Source organism: Oxyura jamaicensis, chromosome 4 (genome assembly GCF_011077185.1).
Source record: "Oxyura jamaicensis isolate SHBP4307 breed ruddy duck chromosome 4, BPBGC_Ojam_1.0, whole genome shotgun sequence".
NCBI lineage: Eukaryota > Metazoa > Chordata > Aves > Anseriformes > Anatidae > Oxyura > Oxyura jamaicensis.
The window spans coordinates 48,818,652-48,834,168 of NC_048896.1; the positions used below are offsets into that span (position 1 = coordinate 48,818,652).

Genomic DNA, 15,517 nt, shown 5'->3' on the forward strand with positions numbered 1-15,517 from the left:
ATCTTTCACTGCAATACTCAAAGGCAGCCTAACTCACAGCACAGTTCAGTGCAAAGCACTGCTGTCCTGGCACTGCTGCAGAAAGGAATATGAGTAGGTAACTGCAGAGGCCAGCCTGCCAAAGGCTGCACTGTTAAGGCACCTCTCAAAACCCCTTGGAAACGAGACATCGAAGGAAATTTGTGGTTTCTCAGCCTGACATGGCAGTGACGCTGGCTGCTACCTTCATCTGATGGCGTTCCCTTAGGGGAGGATAAAGCAGAACAGGGCTGCAGTACAAACTACATCACTGTAAGAACAGTTGTCCTTGCAGGGAAGAATAGGAGGTATACAAGAGTAAAAGTAAATTTAAGTGGGAAAGGAATTCTTTCTGGGAAAAAAAAAAAAAAAAAGAAAAAAGTGAAAGAGAAAAAATGGTTAATCCGTTCTGTGCTCTTGGAGAGGTTTTAATAATACCTAAGTTGTTACAAGCACAGGGAGGAACAAGTATCGTGAAAGCTTTTCTTGGTTTGTAGCAGTGAACTAGTTATGACTGTTGGTCTGATTCTTCTAGCAAAGAGGATTGTGCTGCTTATATATAGTATCTATCCTGCTACTTTTGCAGCCTCCCATCCCCTGCAGTCCTCCCACATACTCATCCTTGTAAACTGTGATCGATTCTTCATTCTTCTTCTAAAGTAACCACATCTTCCTTATCAAAAAAAAAAAAAAAAAAAAAAGAAAAAAAGGATAAAAAGTCAGCCAGCAGCCTCCAAAACTCTGGTCTTGCTCAGTTCCAATTTATGCCCTATTCTTCCAGATGTATGAGAGCATGTAGAGTGAGCAGAGAGCAATCGAGGTCACCAGCCATTAGCAAACTTACTGCCATACCCAGTGAATTGCGAGATCTTTTAGTATTAATGTGCTGTCTCCTTCCCCTCCTATGTCTACCCTTCCCCATACTGTATTTTGGTTGCCTGGTGAATAAAACTTGTTTTCGAAAGGATCATTAAGCAAGATGGCATTGTTGCTACTTGGAACACCTTAATTCCAGGGAAATCCATGTGTCCCTAGGCAGGTTCGTTATGTTCTAACCCTGTTGGTAAGATCATATTCTTCCTTCCCTCACCTCCTATGTTTTGAAGAACGAGCTCTTCGGAGTGTAAGCAAATGCTCTTTTTCTTGCTAACGGCATGATCCCTTGTGCTGCATTGTTGGTCAAAGGACTGGAATTCACTGCGTCCAGTTTTTCTGTGGTAGGTTCTTGTTCCACACTTCAGAACTATTTTTAATAGCCCAGTGACAGACTAGTGAGTGATATTTTGGTTATGAAGGTAAGGTACCCCTTTAAATCTTGAAGTTCATCTTATTCAGAGAGGAAGGGAAAGTCTTGGCCATTATCAAGCCAATACTGGAATCTCATCAGACCCTTGAAAAGTCTGTGAATAGGTCCAGCTCAGGGAAATAAAAAATAAAAAAATAAAGCAACACTTTATAGAGGGTAACAACGTAGAATATTAAGTTTTATTAATAGATTACCATCTACTAATTTATGAATGTGTATAGAATGAAATAAACTAAGAAACTCAATGCAAGGTACTTTAATCATCCCTGAACATGGATCAACTGAAACGTCTAATAAAAGGAAGCATTGTGTGGAGCCACAGTCAGGCGTCCATCTATGTGATATTACCTTTCAAAATCTTACTCAAAAGAGAAACAATGAATAAAAATGTAAGTCTAGAATTAAAGTAATAATAAACTAGATAGCTTTAGATAACCTGCAGCACTCCCTGGTTAAAATACAGCTCTCGCTATTGTGTTTATGGCTGGGAGAGCCTTACAGGTGAAAGGGCACAACATTTTTCACTTAATCCCAAAGGGCCCGAGCCAGTTTCCTTAAATGTCTGTGGAACTGCATCTGAAACAAGAGCAGACCCAGAATATCTGCATCTACTTGGGACAGAACTTAAAACTTCTTCCAGCGTTTTATCAGAAGTGCATATGATCCTGGTTAGACTTCAGAAATAAGGGAAAACATTATTTTTCAAGTTTGCTCGAGACTATATGTGCTCCATGGGAGGAAAGGCAAAGCTGAATTCCTAATAACATCCTCAGACAAAGAAATCTTAAGGCTGTCAATTTAAATTACTGTAGTAATGCAAACCACAGAAGTTGCTTTCTAGCACTGAATAATGTGCTTCAAAGAGCTAAAGGTCACACTTAAAACACAATCACATGTTGTCATTATGGGTGATTTTTATTTTCATAAACTTTCCATCTTCAGCTGCGGGGTTGAGCATTTTTATTGTTCCATCATTTTGCAGCCTCTGCGTGGATAGATGAAACTGGGTATTTCTATTAAAACAAACTAATTACCGCTAACCAGGCAAGAATGCTGTTAATTAAGTGACTTAAACAAATCATGCAGTTTGTGAAACATTAAGGTCTGTTATAAGATGATAATGATAACTGCGAGTATTATAACTGCCATTACGAAAAGGATGTTAGAATAAATGTTCTGGAAATTATACAGTTTCTCTTCTACAGTTTTACACGGAACTTTTTTACTCCTTTATCTCTGAATTCATAAGCACCACATACACGCACAGCTTGGAGCACTTCACAAAACAGAACAAATACATCTCCGCTTTCAGATCAATAAAGCCACTTCACTTAACAAAGGCTTCATTCTTGTTGGAGCAATCAAAATCTATATAATGTTTGCTTTGATTACTGTACTGGGATATCTTTTGCCTGTACAGTTGGAGCTCTAATTGCCCTGCCACCAAGAGGCCAGGAGAAAAAAGACTGCAAACACACAGCCAGGCACTGCACTACAGGCGCCTACAGCAGCTTCCCTCCTGCTGTCGAACACTCTGCTCAGGAATTTGAGGGGTTCCTTTTGAAAGCCTCTTTCTGGGATAAAAAAAATAAAAAAAGGGGGGGTGGACAAAAGAAAAAAGAAAAAGATTAAAAAAAAATAGGTGAAAGGTGAAAAAAAAGATATTCTGGCTATATATCAGTGGGAGTAAATGCATGCTAGGAAGGTGCAGTAGAGCAGCCATAGGGAGCGTTGCATTGTGAACCCACTGTACAACAGAACAGTTTCTCAAGTTTCAAACTGAAAATAGTAATAATAATAATAATAATAATAATAAATAAAGTGAGGGTAAAGTTTTGTTCTGGTTGTAGTTGTCTGGCTTTCTTTTCTCACGAAGCAGATGTAAACAGGGAGGCTGGGTCCGCTGCCACGTGTTCCGACTCCCATCATTCACGTGATCTGCTTTTGCCAAATAGCTCATGCACGAACCTGCAGATATATTTAACCATGAAGAAAATCTCTATCAATGAAAAACACACATTTTTTGATTTAGAAGAAGACAAATTAAGGTCACACAAATGTTTGTGCAAGTTTGACCCTCTTGTACAGCACCAAAATGTCATGTTAAGAACGATAGCTTGCTAACCATTCTGAGAGTTTCTTGGAAAACTTGTTTCTTTATAGAAAGAGCATTGGCTTAAATGTCTTTTCCTGGAAAGTTTCCTTATACTTCCTTTCTATTTCTTTCTGCATGCTCTCAGCTTCCTGCCCTAGGAAGCAGATTAATAAATACTGCGATTGTAGCTCTTTCTAGTGGCACTTTATGCAAAGTGTATCAGGGGAAAGGGAGTCCTTAAAACAGCAAATGGAGTAAGATCGACCAATCAAACGGATGGGGATAAACACGGGATACAGACCGGCATCTGTCAGTCACGGCAACATTCGTCTCAAAGACAGACCTGTAGCAACAATGCTGCAAAAACAGAGAGAGATGGAGAGAGGAGCGCAGACCGGGCCACTTTTCAACCTCCCCACGCCCTTCCCCTAAGCTCGAGCAACCTGCTGCGGGACGATATCGCTGTACCCGAGCCAGGCCGAGGAGGGCTTGCTTTGCTCGGGGACGAAACGCTCCGTGCGTGGTCCGGGGCCGCCGGAGATGTCGCACGCCTCCCTCTGCCGGCCGCAGCCGCCAGCGCTGTGCCGCGGCCACCGGCATCGCAGCACCGGGCTCACCGGCGGGGGCTGCGCTGCGGGCCGCCGGGGGAAGGAGTTGGGAGCCCAGAAGGATCGAACTCCTTATTATTATTATTATTATTATTATTATTATTATTATTATTATTATTGGAGATGGGGAATGGTTGGCTGTCGTACCGCGCCGCAGTCCGTCAGATGCTCGTGGTGAATTGTGCCTGACTGAGCTACAGCTCAGGAGCTGCCCAGTGCAAATATTAACCAAACAAACGTGAGGAGCGAATAAATAAATAAGAAATCTGTGATCTGTTTACAGATACCTCAGATGAAGGAAAAACTCTTTGGGTATATTATTTGGCTGTAGTCAGGGGGCACAGATTTCCAAAGTCCGTGATAAAGATTTCCAGAGGCAAGGAACTTGAGCCCCTCTGCCATTCAAAATATAATGTCCCTGGCTAGTGAAAGAACACCTTTGAGTGTTTTTTTTGTTTGTTTGTTTGTTTTTATCTTTATTCCCTAGGCATGTGAGTCCCCAGCTCCAGCAGCATCTTATTGCACGAGTTACAAGCTCAGTATCAACAGGAGGACATGCACAGTATCCAGCAGGAATACAGGTACAGACTTTGGCTTATAGCATAATTACTTGAAATGTTCCTTTAATTCAAGAATGTCCTCTTCAGACATTGTGAGATGCCAGAACAATTGAAGGAACAGTGTGGGCAACATTAATTGCCATAAATTTATTAAACAAGCAGGAGCATGTGCATTTAAAAAGGTATTGCAAGCAGGACATCATATTGCTTCGCAGTTAATTCAGCACAGTTCTGGAGTGTTACTTACTATGAGGTGAAACAGTTTAAACCCCTTTTCTCTGGGTAGGGACATAGATTTTGACCCACAAGCTTGCTAATATAACATCTGTACTGAAAATTTAGCACTCTAGTATAGCACATGAGCTTGGGTGATCTTTGGAAGATCTGGTTCCCTAAATGAGTAAAAAAAGCAGTGAGCTATGATTCCAAAATTTGGAAGCTGAAACACAGTCACCTGTTTACATTGATTTTGCTAGTTCTGAAATAAATTTTTCTCAGGCCACAATTCCACCACAAACAGTCATTCCCAGCATGACGAAAAAACATCAGAAGTTTCAACTGGGAGCGATACTGTGTTGCTCTTGAAATGTAGGATATCAGAAGGGTAGTTTCATTTGCTGATCCACAGCATCACACAAGGCAATCACAGAGCAAGTAATTGCCTACCTAAGCAGTGAGATAAAACCGCAGCATTGATGGCTTGCGGTAAGTATGTCAGGGAAGTAAGACACATGTCTCACACCTGCTTTTTTGATTATGCTGTGCTGGCGCTGCCATAAAATAAGAGCAGCATGGCAGAGCCTAAGGGAATGGCACAGCCAAAAGCAGGTGTGTGATATACCTTCCATGACATGCATGCCACATGCTACCCAGCACTTCAGTCAGCGGAGGAGCTTCAGCCCTCGTTCAAGTACTTCATGCTGCTTTAGGTGTATTTCAGTAGCTGAGAGCTTCCTGACTACCAAATGTAATCACTTGATGTGGAGCCTGAATCTGCATCCCTTATTAACACTTGTGTAGCAAGGGCTTCCTCAGGGGAGGTGCCCAGAAAGGACAGTATCTGCCTAGGAACGCGATGCTCAGTGCGAGGATGGCTTGCTGAGTCTTTCCCATAACCATCAACCCAGGGATGAGATTCCTCTGCTTGTTCAAACCAGCACTTCTCAAGTCCCACCTAACACAGGGTACATTGCTACCTCTGTTCCAGTCATGAATGAAATATTTCCCCAGTCTTTAATGGGGACCGGGACTCTGTTTTTGCACAGTGCCTGCTGCAAAGTACCACGTTCCATGAGCTGTGCCACCGTACCAAAAGAAAATATGCATTACCAGTCCCTCAAGTTCTGTAATTAGATTAAGGTTTGTATGAATTGTTACAAATGCAGAGAATATTTAGAAAACATCTAGAGCAAAAGGTGGTAGCTTATACTACCATTCACAGTATCAATTATGAAAGCTGATAGGGCTTCTCCAATTCAGTATGCCTTCTAATTAACTGTTTTGCAACTCCAGATGTTTGGGCAATAAAACACACTGAAGTCAAATTTACCAGCGCTGCACTTTCAGAAACTGCCTGTCAAGAGTTTGAAATTCCAGAGCTGGCAGCAGGGGTGAAAAATTTCATGTATTGATTTAGAACCTAACTCTCATGTGAAAAGCTTTTATTTTGGAAAAACTGGCAAACAAACAAACAAATCCTTGAGTACACAAGTTAAAAAGAAACACTTCAGTGTTACCCTACTAATGCTGCATAGTCACCTTCTGTGGATATGTAATTTGAAGTTGCTATTTCTTGAACTAGCTGAAAAACCAACTAAAGTGGCACCTGTTAGACACCTAAGTCCACTTTCCAAAGCAAACTCTTTGACACTTCATTTCTGTCTAACTATGAAAACTGGAGATTAACTTCTGCTTCAGATGAGTTTATGAAGGCCATTCAGTGATTTTAAAGGACACTTAAAGATTACAAAATGGTAAACTTAACTTTGGATATACTTTTAAGTCATTTACTTCTCAAACAGCTGGGAAAACATCCTCCCCAACCAGGCTCTATCAGGAAAACAAACAAGAAACAGTAACAACAACAAAGCAACCACTTCTGGAATAAATCCAGGCAATTTGCACTTCCTAATCCCAAATCCCTGAATTATCTCTGTCCTTTAACTCCTTTGTCAAATCTGAAATTTATTAAGCTGAGCTAATAACTCTGCTTATCTCACAGGGAGAAAGGCAAAGAGCTCGTAGGGCGGACTGGCTCCTCAACAGGCAAAATCCCGCTCAGTGGCATTTGGGGTGGCCTGGGTGCAAACAGCTTTTGTCAGTGCATGGAGGACCTCTGAGGATGCTCCGTGATTTTGGCACATGTAGCATCCTTGGATGCACTGTTCCGCATAATGGAGCAGAGAAAGTTTTGAAAGTGCTTTTTTTTTTCCAGAGGAGACCCCAGTTTAGCTATTTAGTGCTGTTTCTTGAACCAGCTTCTCCAGGTCAAAGTATGACCCCTTCCAGTAGGAAAGGGATTCCTCCACACCTCAGGCTGCAATGCGCTTGCTCCTCTGCTGTTTGCCACAACCTGGCTATCGGGAAAAGACTTGCTTTGTCCCCTAGCTGAGAGCTGTCTGTCCCCATGCCATCACTCATGTCCTGGCTGTGGAGCAGCGATGCTCCCCATGCACCTACACGGGGGCAGAGAGGCTGACAGGCTGGCAGCCACCAGGGACCCACGAGTGAGGCTGCAGGGACATCGACTTGAAATTGGGATGGACCTGTTTAATGAGGTCACTGAGGTACTAACTCGAAACTAAGCCTGGAACTATAGGTAATACCCCTGGGAAGGCCCAAAACATCAAAAATAAATTAACTCCATTTAATGGAGAAGCCAGCCCTGCCTCCCCTGTCCCTTGTGGCAGTAGATGTGCCCGTCGGCTGGTGCCGCAGCAAATATATCTTCCACACACGGCATCTTTCCAGGGTCTGGTTCCTTGCCTCTGCAAAGTTTCTCTTAGCAGAAGGGAAGCAGTAAAGACCGGACAAATGGGAGAAGCTCCCACCTTTACCAAGTTATGGCAAAACTGGCAAACAAACACCATATGTGGGGAAACACTGCCGACAACCAACCTGAGACACGAGTTTGGGGAGTTTGATGTTCAGGATGTGTGAGGAGCACATGTAATCCAAAAAAAAAAAGCTCCTGTTCTGCAGCCAAGTTCTCCTTGTTTAGAGTTCCCTTTCCACTCAGCCTCAGGACTCAACTGCAGGGTTATGATGGAGCTTGCCAGGCCCAAACCTGCCCCTTTTTCTCACTCTGTGCCTGTACAAAAAAGAAGCATTGCCTCCCCGTCGCACTGCAGCTTTGTGTCAGCTGCTGAGGAGGAGAACAACACCCCCACAAAACCAAACAACAAAAACCAACAGACCCCAAACCCAGAAATGGGAACGGTCTGTAAAGTCACGGGGTGGGGGTGATGGAGCCCCTGTGGGGACAAGGAGCTCCTGTGGCCCCTGGGAAACCCTTCTACAGCATCGCCGCTCGCTGCTACTTTTTCCTGCCGAGGGCAGAAGCCAGCATGTTTGGGAAGGTGCTAGCTGCAGAAAACAGCTCTCCTTGTCTCGCAGACAGCCCTGCGAGGTTGAGTTTCGGGGCTGGGGAAGGAGAGGCTCCCCGGAGCACCACGGTGTGCGGAGAGCTGCGGGGCTGCAGCCCCCCGGCACTGGCAAAGCCCGGCATAGGAGAAGCTGGGGCCGGTCACCACCTGCCTGGGCTCTGCAAAGGGAGAAGCAAGTTAGAGACAGAAATCCCAAACCGACACAAGCTCCCGGAACGCGGTAAAACCCGAGCGAGCCCCGGTCGAGCAGCCAACCTCAGCTGTGGACGCTGCCACCCCACTGAGCGAGATCTGGTGGACGCGTGACGAAGGCGGGGGGCAGGGGACAGCATTTTGGGGGGGGCAGAGGACAGCGTTTGGGGTCCGAGGGGAGGGGCCGGGGTGACCCCAGCCTTGCGGGAGGGACCCGGAGGGGTAAGGGGAAGAAGCCCCCCGGGGACGGCTCCCCGGGTCCCCCCCCGTGCAGCCCCTCGCCCTGTCCCCCACGGCGGGCGGGCTGCGGGGGGCTGGATGAGAGCGCCAGTGCGCGCCTCGCCATCCGCGCAAGGGAGCGGGCGGCGGGGGCCGGTCTGCGGCGGGTGGTTCCCAGCCTCCCCCGCCCCCTTTCCCTCTGGGTTTGCTCCTCGGCTCCTGCTCGCATTTGATCGCAGGCGGGCGGCGCAGCCCCTCTCCCCAGCCCGGCCCGGCCCGGCCCCCGCCCGTCCCCGCCCCGCGGGCTGCGGGCTGGAGGCAGCCGTGCCGAGCCGAGCTTCGCCGTGCCGAGCAGCCCTCGGGAAAGCATCTCTCCGCCGTGCTCCGCGCCCCTCCGCGCCCGGCCATGCTGTGCCGCTGCCCCCCTCCGGCCAGCGGAGCCGCCCCCCGCGCAGCCTGAGCGCCTCCGGGAAGCGGCGCTCCGCGCTCCGGCCATGGGGAAGGGGCTGGAGGGCACGGCGGCCCGCTGCGGGCTGGGACTGGGATACCTGCTGCACACCGTGGTGCTCCCCGCGCTGGCCGTCCTGGGGGCCAGCCGGCCCGGCTCCGCCGCGCAAGGTGAGGCAGCGGAGCGCGGGGGGGGGGGAGACCTGCGGGGTGCCGAGGCCAGGAGGGGTTTTCTCTCCACGCGTGAGCCGCCCCGTCCGGGCACGGCCGTGGGGAGGGTCCCCGGGAGGCGGCGTGGGGCCGGAGGGGGTCCGGGGAAGCCGGGGGGCAGCGGCGGCTCCAGCCTCGCCGGGCTCCGCTCGTGGGCGCACGCCCCGGAGCGCGATGGAGCCGGAGGGAGCCGCGGCGTCGCCTTTATTTTTATCCCCCCCCCCGCGCCGGAGGACAGCTAAATCCGTCTCCCCCAGCACCTGGGTGCCAGTGCCCCTGTCAAAGGGAGAGTGCCTCGCTCCGCCGTGCGCCCCGGGGGTGCGTGGGGAGCATCACAAAGAGCCCCGGCGGGGTGGCAACGGCGGGGGTTGCCGCAGGGCAGGCAGGCACCGCGGGAGGCTTCTTCTCGTGCGAGCCGCTGCCAGATAAAACTTTCTCGGTGCTTTTCTCCTCTCTTGCCGGGAGTTAGAGCTCAAGTGGAAATGGTGGCTTCTGCTGGGAAATACTTTTCGGCGAGCTCCTCAGCGCCGGGGAGAGGGAGATTGCTGCTGCATGTGGGCACAACCGCACACGGCAAGGATGTTCGGCTTCAGTAAAGCGTTTGCAAATTCCTGGTGACATGGGTATGGGTAGCGAGAGGAAGGAATTTTAGAAGCCGATTTTTTTTTTTTCCTCCTGTATGCCACCAGGAAATCACAACGCGCACCAAAGCTTTGATTTGGAGGTGCTGGCGGAACGCGAGTGGAAGAATCCTGCGTTTTCCTCCCTCAGCATCCCCGATGAGAGGCACTTGAGACGGCCACGCAGACCTGACCCCGGGCTCTCACCCGGCCATTACAAGGCACGCTCTGCTCTGGCCTTTTTGCCCAGAGAGCCGTGTGGGTTGCTGTGAGTGCCGCTGCCCCGGCAGGATTTCAGGAGCCGTGCTGGCAGGGGCTGGATGCACCCTACATCGTGTCTGTGCATGTCACTGCCTGTATCCCTTCCCCGCTGGTACTTGCTCCGTCCTCAGAGTCATGTTTCCTTAATGTGCCGGGCATTTATCTCGTGGGGATATCAGAAACCTGGTCATGATAAGGAGGTTGCAGAGAATGGGAGTACAGAATTCATTATGTGTCATGTCACAGTTTTGCATTGCTTTCTTTCCTTGCTTGGTTTCGTGGTGGAGATGGGGCAGGCTTGACTTTTTGTTTTTAGAGGTTTTATTAGCACAGTGTGCATGTAGACTGAGATGTCAGTGCCTACGTATCAGTCTGTGCAGACGGAGGGTGTCAAAGGGAGAAGATCCCCTCGGGTGGCCGGACCTGGAGCAGAAAGGAGCCCTGAATTCACGTGACAGATGGCCTGAGCGGGGAAGAGGGGACCTGCTGTGTCTAGCTGCTTCAGGCCGCACATCTCCCCGAGGCAGGGCACCCGCACTGCTCCGATGTCCTCTCGCTGCCACGCTTGTGTAACGCAGCGCTGCCTGGCAGGAAGGATGCACACACACCTGGGGAGAGGGGAGATCAGGGGAGAAGGGAACAAGGAGAGGGGAAAGGGGAAAGGGTCCAGGGCCCTGCTCCTGGGCCGGTTCCTGTGTGGATGCTGGGCAGGAAGGCACGGGCTCAGGATCTCTGATGGGTGCAGCTGTGCTCACGTACTGAGAGAGGGAGCAAGAGGTCCCTAGCACTGTTTCCCATTGTTTGCCATGTCACAAACTTTCCACAACCGGGTGGAAAATCCAGGGACCGTGGCCGGGAGGTAATCTTTTGGTTCTGAGTCATGTTTCCATGCCCGCTTTTATTTTCATTTCCTGTTTGCTAGAAGTGGGTGCAGGATTTGGGTGCAGACCTGGTTTTGGCATCTTTCCCAGAGCTGGGGGATTGTCTGAGCCGTGTTCGCCTTGGTGATCTTCGTGTGTGTGTACGTAATGCTTCTGTAAGGCAATGAATCAACAGTTTAACTATGCCCTCTTCAGGAATTTTTCTCACCATATAGCACTGGGCAAAGTTTTACCACTGCTTTATTTCTACATTTCCAAAAATGCACAGATGTTAAAAGGATCCTTACCCAACCCCGTTCTCCAAAGTCTTCCTCCAGCTGGTCCATCTCCTCCAAAATGGAACCACTCCACTTGTGTTTTTGTTTGCAGTCCTTTGGAAGCAGCAGAAATGGGATATGGGGAACCTAACCTCCAAACCAGTCTTGGTCTTCTGATTTTCAGTGGGTCTGGAGCCAGCTGGCTTGGTTTTAACCATGCAACAATTCAGTCTTCACTTGTGATACCTTGAAAAGGATAAAAACAACCCCAAAACAACCTTAAAGGGGTGTCTGCAAACCGCAAGCACTGCCACATAACTATGATTTTAAGAGGTGGGGATGGGAAGAGAATGAGGCTCTATGTTTATTTTATTTATTTATTTATATATATATATATATATATATATATTTTTTTTTCCCAGTGCTTGCTGCTAATGCTATTTCTTGCTTTCCTTTTCTTCTCCATTCCCCAACCAGCTTTATCTTTTGAAGCAGGCTAGGGAAGCCGTGGGCATTGTCGGGGCTTCTGCTTTCATGCTTTCCTTTTCCATTGCTTTTTGGAAAATAAATTTATCAATTGAGTATTTGGTGGACCAGCCTCCATGCTCCCTTGCAGAGAGATTTGTATCACTTCATCCCAGAATCCTCCTGTAAGCTGTTCAGCAGACCTAAATACACTTTTTTTATTAGCATTTCTTATCTTATTATCTGAAGCTGTCTCAAGTAGTTTTCCGTTGTTATCAGGAGAGAACAGGAACTGGCCCAATGTTGGAGAGAGCCCGTAACTTTTAAAGGGCAGTGAATGGGGGCAGGGGGATTATTAAGCCCAAATCAACTCTGATGTGTTGTTTGCCATATCCATTACACCACTGTAAAAAGCCACATCAGAAGGATAATTCAATGGTCCCAATGTGTGAAAGAAAAGAGCAACCACCTCTGGACCCAAGCACCAACCTGTGCCCGGCATCTCAGTGCTATCTGCCCACTCAGTGACTTTTCCTGCGTCAGCGGGGTTTCAGCTGTTGCTGGGTTTCAGCTGCTGTGCTTCCCCCCATCTCAGGGCATTCAAAGTGTTTGAAGAACTTTTTCCTGTGGCCCCACTCTCGTTTGAGGGTTAGGTGGGACAAGAGGGAGGGTGGGCCCTCTATCTGCAGCGACAAGCTGTACAGACTGATACTGAAGGTGTAAGAGATGGACAGAAAAGCCAAAGGGCTGCATATTAATCAGGTTTTGTTTCAGTTTTTCCTTTGCAACAAAATACTACATTTTTGGTGCTTAACCCCTCAAACCTAATTAAATTAAACTGATAATTTAAAAAGAAAACTCTAAAAGAGCCATATGTGCAGATATTTGTCCTACCCCAGCACAGCCTTTATTAGCAACAGCAGCAGTTCGAAAATGCTTGGTGCGGAAAAAGTGAAACACAACATGTGAACGTACTAACCTTTTGGGGATTCACTTCGTGATTAAATACCTAAATGCATCTCGTTGAAAAAAGGGGGGGAAATGGACTTAATTTTCTTGATGCATCAGTGGACCCCCTTGTATTTGATCGCGTGGGTGTAATTGTATTTGCATCAGTAAAGCCAAGCGGTATTTCAGTGTGAACAGATAAACCCATTTGGAACATTAATCTGCTTTAAAGGGATGTGCTCTTGCAGATCTCAGTGATGTTCACGGGTTTGGGCCGGATGTTGCAGCCCTTGCTCACCCCCAGGAACATTTTAGTACTGCAGGAGGCTTCACTGAAAGCAAGGTGACCCGCCAGGTTGCCTTGGCTGGCTGAGGTGTGATTTCAGCAGGGTTAAAATGAAGTCAAGAGATCCGTCTGTGGAGGAGAGAGCTTCTCCCTGGGAAGAAGGGAGTCAGAATCTGGGTTTTTGTTCCATCAGCCTTCAGCAGCCAGTTACAACAGTTAAAAGAAAAAAAAAAAAAAAAAAGTGCATCAAATACAGCCCCCTTCTGATGGATTTTCAGCATTACTGTCCTTGTCATTCTTCTGTCTGGTAAGCATGCACTAGTGCATCTCAGCATCTCACCCTGCATCTTAACGCTCAGTCATTTTATATGGACCCTTTGTCACACAACTTTTTTTTCTTTTTTCTTTTCGTAATAATTTCGAAACCCTGGTTATTCACTATATCCTGGGACTCGCTTTGTGTGTGACATCCAAACTCAGAAACAGGAAGGAGCATTAACCCTATTAAAAAGATTTTCCTAATTGAATTTTCCAAACACAGCACATCTGACAACTGTGTTCCAAAGCCAGGCAAATCGCTTCCATAGCTGGTCTGCACAGCAAGAGAGAAGAAAATGTGGGTTACATTTATTGGGCATTTTCAAATAAATGCCTTGATTTTGTGCACAGCCTGCCCAGTTCAGTTGGACAGGACACAGAGCAGCATTGGTTCTCATGGTAGGTGAGAGGAGCTCGGGCTGGTAGGCCAGTAATTGAGTATTTCCGTGCTGTGTATGACTAGTTTTGTGTATATGTAAAACACTTAGGAGAACTGTAGCTTGCAAAATTTCAGGCTATCAGCTAGGTAGGCATATTCAGAGTAACCTGATTTACATGTTTCTCCCTTGCTGGTGTCTTTCTGGATTTCTAAATCATGGGATTTTTGAGAATCTGGTTCCTGAGTTCTGGAAAAAGGAAAAAAAAGTTGCTTTTGTAGCTTTTCATAAAGCCACATATGTTTTAATTGCTATAATAATGGTGATTTTTCTAAGTAAATTTCAAAAGATGGTTAGCTGCCATTTAGACAAATAGAATTTGACTCAATGTGAGTCTCAAGCACTCACATCACTGGTTTGTCATCTAAAACATGTCAGACCTTTGAAATAAAGGTTTATTTAATCATGCGTGCTCTGCCTGTGCAGTATGTTTCATGTATGTATATGGCACTGTAATAAAATAAAATGTCATTCCCTTTCCCCTTCCCTCTGTCCTCCCTTCTGGGTGGGGAGAGGAGCGTGTACTAGCGAAGTGCACGCACCGTTAGCCACCCAGTGGAGGTATTCCAGCTTAGCAGGCAGTGATCTTGGCACTGGTGCCAATAAAGCAGTAATTAGATTGCCTGTCATTTTCATTAGCCATCTTCGCTTCCACGTTCGACTCGGAGGTATAAAACAGCGCGAGCTTTTAAAGCCTAAGTCAAGGATTAAATGTTAGGGATAAGAGACACGCGGCGGTTTCCCAGTTGGCTACAACCTTCGTCAACAGAACAGCAGAACGATGTTGTACAGAGGCACAGTTCAGTGCTAACTGCTTCCAAGGACTGAAGGGATGGCGGTGTTTGAAGTGATTTATTGCGTGTGCTCAGTAGAGTCCGGTCTCGGGAGCAGGCGTCCCTGGAGCTTTCCATCACAACATTATCCAAGAGGTGATCTGAAGGAAATGGTATTGAGTCTTCTGGGAGGCCAACTGTATGCAAAGACAGACTTCATTTGCATCATTTGTAAGCAAGCATTTGAAATTATGGTCTAAATGGAAAAGGTTATGAAGCAGCTTGCATTGAACAAATAGAAACAACAAAATTCCCCTTAATTTTGCACATGCTTTGGTTTTTGTTTCTCTGTGCTTTATTTAATGAGGTCGTCTGCAGATATTCCAACCCCAACCTCTGGCAGCGTGATAGCAAGAGGATGTATTCAGTATTGTCATTGGTTTTGTAATAGGTACGCCTAAACATCTTGCAGAACATTGGTTGTGTGGTATTTTTTTTCTGTTTAGATCCCTCTTTCTAGGGTAGGCATGTGGCATAAAACTGACTGTAAGCCGTGGGCATGCACACTTGCTGGAAAAGGTAAAGCAAAGCCCCAGACTGTGGTTGTGTTCCCGTCGCTTTCCTCCAGTCTGGCTCTGCTCACACCCCAACAGCATTCACAAGTAAGGCACAGCGACTCAGCACTGGGCAAGAGCTGCCAGAGGTTTTCCCAGCTTACCGTAACTTCGGAGATGCTTGTGCATAGCCTTCCCCCTAGGTAGTCATCACGAGAACAGCTTCCTGTTTGCTTTCATAATTCCATCCCAAATCGCACGTACGTTAAGCAGGAAACATGGGATTTCCTCCTAATTCACCAAACACTGGGGTTTGGGGAGTCCCTTTATAGCTTGGCATGTTATTATCCACAAGCTTGAGCTGGTGGGAAAAAAAAAAAAAAAAAAAAAAAAAAAGCTTCATGCAAAAACAGTTTCACTTAAAAACGACCTTTTTATCTATATGGAAAACTCCATG

The 15,517-nt window shown here is 47.1% G+C and overlaps 1 protein-coding gene across 2 annotated transcripts in view; it reads left to right on the forward strand.

The window, feature by feature from the left end:
- Positions 1-8,740: 8,740 nt before the first annotated feature.
- The window catches only part of UNC5C (unc-5 netrin receptor C), a 239,866-nt gene continuing 233,089 nt past the window's right edge, over positions 8,741-15,517 (forward strand). The window contains exon 1 of one of the 2 annotated variants that reach the window (XM_035324370.1): positions 8,741-9,221. In XM_035324370.1, the coding sequence (XP_035180261.1) occupies positions 9,098-9,221 (124 nt within the window). In that variant the 5' untranslated portion in view covers positions 8,741-9,097. The remainder of the gene's footprint in view (positions 9,222-15,517) is intronic. The other variant, XM_035324371.1, reaches the window with a different exon arrangement.